The sequence below is a fragment of the Vespa crabro genome, chromosome 14, assembly GCF_910589235.1.
Source record: "Vespa crabro chromosome 14, iyVesCrab1.2, whole genome shotgun sequence".
Classification (NCBI taxonomy): Eukaryota; Metazoa; Arthropoda; class Insecta; order Hymenoptera; family Vespidae; genus Vespa; species Vespa crabro.
In genome coordinates, this window is record NC_060968.1 from 4,091,021 (window position 1) to 4,096,020 (window position 5,000).

Consider the following 5,000-nt stretch of genomic DNA (forward strand, 5'->3'; position numbering starts at 1 on the left):
CAAACAAACGAAAAAGGAAATGTATATAAAAAATTTCTTTCCCCTTTCTTTCTTTCTTTTTCGTTCTATTGCTTTTTCAAAAGCCTTCGTTTTTATTTTACCTTATCTTTTTTTTCTTCTGAACAAAACTCTGTACATTTTTTTCAATTTCTACTTTCTTTTTTCTTATTTATTGTATTTTTTTTTTTTTTTTTTTTTATTTTTTTTCCTTTTGACTCTTATTCTTTATCATCCCATGTTTTCGTTTAATGCAAATTTTTGAATGATGCCTTTCTTACTTTGGGTATGCACGAAGGCTTGATAGAGATCCCTACAGAGAAGAGGATCAGGCAGGTCCCGAAAAAATTCCTTTAGCAAGGCTGCCACATCGTGAGGACATTGATCAGGACCGATTTTCGTCTCACGACCACAATCGAAGTCTTCTCTCAACTGGAATTTTTATAGTGCTTCGTTTATCTCTCATTTATCTTAACATTTGTAGCCTTGTTTTCTTTCTTTCTTTTTCTATTCTTTTTTTTTTCTTTCTTTTTTTTTTTTTCTTTTTTTCTTTCTTTTATTTTAATTATCCTTCGAATGATCATTCAAAGTTTCAATAATTTTTATTTAAAATAAATTTTTATTTAAAACGAAATTTATATATATATATATATATATATATATATATATATATATAATATTTAAAAATAATAAAATATAAAATTATTATTAAAATTAAAATTAAAAAAATAAAAAAAAAAAAAGAAAAAAGAAAAAAAAAAGAATAATTCACATATTCTTCTTACAACAAATTTCTATGACTACATATAAATATTTGCAATGTTATTTTTTCTTTAATACCAATAATAATTTTATTAAAAATGTACGTTACTTTTTTGTGTAAATCAAAAAAAAAAAAAAAAAAGAAAAGAAAAAGAAAAAAACGGAGAAAAACGGGAAAAAAAAGAAAAAGAAAAAATTTCTTCCTCCATGCAGAAGGATAAAATGTACCATATAGAATCTTTGTCTATGCGCATGTGCGTGCGTATGTGTTTGTCGTAAATATCATGAACTATGACCCACCTGTCTAACCCTTTTCTTCGAAGGTGAAACTCGAAAGATACCTAACGTACGTAGACCAGTAGCTTCGAGATGTCTAATACATTGTCTAACTATTCCTGGTACAGCATCCCATTCGCCTGTTGTCCCTCCCCCACCGCTGTCGCTCAATTCGAGAACACCTGAATCACTTCCGGTCAATGCACCCCCACCTTTCGACGATAATGATTCACAGGAACCACCCTGAAATCAAAAGGAAAAAGAAAAAAATCATCATATGACAATTGAAAAATAATCATTGATATATTATAATAATTTTCAAAAGACAATATCAACATGCACGGATTTACAATTGTTTGAAAAAGTCAAAAGATTTCTCTGATGATTTTTAAAAATCAATTATTCTTCTAATCTTTCGTCTTCTAGATCTTTTCATTTGAATTTTTCTATCTTTCGTCGTACCTTCGAAGAGTCATTTTTAAAAGAAATAGAGATAGAAAGAGAGAGAGAGAGAGAGAGAGAGAGAGAAAAAAAAAAGAAAATTTATTGAAAGACACAATAAAAGAATAAAATGGATATACAATTGAAGATATTATTCTATGATAGAATACAAATAATATATTTCATTCGTAAGAAAATTGTATATGATCCTAATTAATAGATCGTTTAAAATTAGCGATCCTCGGCCCTGTGTATTCTATTTACGTCCGTCGATCTTCGTGACGTCACACAGCATCGGCCCGAGGAATACACGTGACGTCTTTTGTCGACGCAAGAATTGCATCTGTGTCTTCCCCCTTTTTATTTTCTTTTAAACGTTCACGAGTATCTTACCCGGCGATCTAAGCTAGCCAAAAGTTACGCACACTAATTGATTGCAATCATCAAAAAGAAGGAGACCAATACGTTATTCGTTTTTTCTTTTTTCTTTTTTCTTTTCTTTTTTTTTTTCTTTTCCTTTTCCTCATATAACAACTCATAATTATAATAATAAATAATCGATGAAAGATATAAATATTAATGATTTACAATCATTGTTTTTTCATCGTCGAATTATTTTTATTTATTTCTTCTTTCGTGTTTTTTTTTTTTCTTCTTCTTCCTCTTCTTCCTCTTCTTTTCCTTCGTTCAAAGTGATTATTTATTATTAATTTATCGAAATTATTGATTTCTTTTTTTTTTCTCTCTTTTTTTGTTCAATATTTAATCATGCTCGAAATATTACGCCTGGAGATAAGCAATCCTCCAGACATCGTTGATAATATTGCTTGTCAACGCCATCTATCAGTAAGGAATTTTTTTTTTGTTGTCCCTTGGATTATGCAACAGCAAGTTTCACATATGTATAACGGTGTTGCATACTATGAGGAATAAAAAAAAAAATTGTTTACTGACAAAACCTGCTGATACGTAATATTATCGGCAATGTATAGATTGTTACATGCATTCGGGCGTATTAATTAAAACAAATATAATTGGAACGTATGAATTTTGAAAAAAAAAAAAAAGAAAATAAGCGATACATAAAGCAATTATATACGATATATAAGCACATCGTTAATTTCTTTTATAAAATCGAATATATATATATATATATATATGTATATATGTGTAAAATATTTTTAAATATTAAATATTAACGAAACTTAACGAAACGAATTTCAAGATTTTTGGCAAAATAGATCATCGTTCGTTCATGTTGATCTCGTCATCGTTTTTCTATCTATCTATCTATCTATCTATCTATCTATCTCTCGAAAAGTTTCGTGAATGCTTTCGAACGAAACAAAATATAGAGTAAATGTCGACGTGATGTAGAATGTAACATGACGTATTCAATCGAAAAATAGATTTTCTGGTCGAAAAGCTCGGCAAGTAGCCATCCGATAATCGTCGGACGATTCGTCGGATTATTCGATGACGATGAGACAATGACGATAAGAATACGATGACGAGATAATTTTGGGTGAAGTCGAGACGACTTTGACCGTGGCACTTTATATGCCAATTGCGATCAATCAATCCCTAAGACTTCCCTTGTATATGTACTTCTTTTTTTATCGTTACCACGAATCTATCTTTAAATAGAATATCACGATCATTAGAACAATAATTACAATGATCTATATATACAATATTTTTATAGATCATTGAAAACAATAAAGAAATTTTTAATTTTTATCCATCGATCATTGAAATAATAATGATAAGAATAATATTAATGATCTATATATATATATATATATATATATATATACATATAATTATTTCATAGATCATTAGAAAATATAAAAAAAAGATATATACATTTTTTATTTATCGATCATTAAAAATAATATAATAATAATAATAATAATAATAATAATAATAATAATAATAATAATAATGTTTTAAACATAATAAAATTAGTTTATTGATCATTCAAATAAGAAAATAAAGTAGCAAAATAGATCGATCGCGTTGCAAGAAAAAGGAAAATGAGAATGTTCAAATATTTCTTACATTTTCTTTAAACATATATCATATGCAAATATATCGTCAACAATGAATGACAAAGCAAATTCTTTCGCAACGTTTCGTTTCGTTTTGTTTCGTTTCGTTTCGTTTCATTTCCTTTCGTATCCACGTCATTTCAAAAGATCATTCGCTCGCTTCTAAACGTCTACTAAGCTTCTAAGTCTTATGTTAGCGCGTAGGTGGATCAAAGACGGTTACTGCTAGTCGCTAACACTCTCGTCACCGTTACTACAAACCGTATCCCATTATGAAAATAATTACTCTATCTGTTAGAGTTAAATCTTCACGAATATCAAATGTTATTTTCTTCCGATCCATTGATTTATGCCTGACAATTCGTTGACCCGAATTACTACTACTATTACCACTATTACTACTACTAGTACGTCTCCTTCTATTCCTACTTTTACTACTGCTATTACTACTACTACTACTACTACTACTACTAATACTATTACTACCATACTAAATCCACAATGATATCAATCTGTATATGCATGTATGTATATATGTATATATGTATGAATGAATGTATGTATGTATGTATATATGTATATATGTATATATGTATCTATGTACGTATATATTTATCTTTATATTAGTGATCGTAAAAAAAAAAAAAGAAAAAAAAAAAAAAAAGAATTTCTCTTCTCGAGGAAAGCAACAAAACAATTGTAATTTTCTTACATCTTCGGTTTTCGCTGCAACCGTAGGTGCCTCTATCAGACTGCTAAAACTCGTTCTACTTCCGTGTCTACTACTTCTCGTCAAACTACCAACATCGGCAACCTCACCAGCAGCAATTCTAGCGATCCTATCGTTCTCAAGACATTGAGGAAGTGGTATACCAAAAACAAGACCACCTGGTGACTCTAAAACAAACAAAAATAATATATCGTAATTAATTAACAAATTGATCAAATGCGAATTTAAAACAAAAGTATGTAATATATTATTTCGGCTTGGTGTTATAGATCTGATCGTAATCATCGTTACTATCATCGTCATTCTCTCTCTCTCTCTCTCTCTCTCTCTCTCTCTTTCTCTCTCTTCGTCTTTCTTTTCGTCTCTCTTTCTTTCTAGATCAGATAAGATTATTCACATGATCTCGATCAGTTGGCTCTCCCAAAACGGAGCAAGATCAACGTCGATCTGATCTACGATCAGGCAGCTGTGTCCCACTCGCTTATACACGCATTGAATTTAAACGCACGGATGTTAAACTTGCGTGCATTTTGCACATTGAAAATCATAATAAGAACGCGGTCACTTAATTGATATATATATATATATATATATATATATATATATATATATATATATATATATGAAGGGGTATTAAAAGGTAAGAAGATGGAGAGAAAATTAAAAAAAAAAAAAAAAAAAAAAAAAAGGAAACGAAGAGAACATGAAGGAATGAAAAGGAAAAAAAAAAGAGAAGAAGAAGT

At 29.1% G+C, this 5,000-nt stretch overlaps 1 protein-coding gene across 1 annotated transcript in view; it reads right to left on the reverse strand.

The window, feature by feature from the left end:
• LOC124428989 overlaps positions 1–5,000 on the reverse strand; it is a 23,354-nt gene that overhangs the window by 4,025 nt on the left and 14,329 nt on the right. The window contains exons 4-6 of the mRNA XM_046973639.1: positions 4,240–4,424; positions 1,060–1,278; positions 279–429 (exon numbers count right to left, since the gene is read on the reverse strand). Coding sequence (XP_046829595.1) covers positions 279–429; positions 1,060–1,278; positions 4,240–4,424 — 555 coding nt within the window. The remainder of the gene's footprint in view (positions 1–278; positions 430–1,059; positions 1,279–4,239; positions 4,425–5,000) is intronic.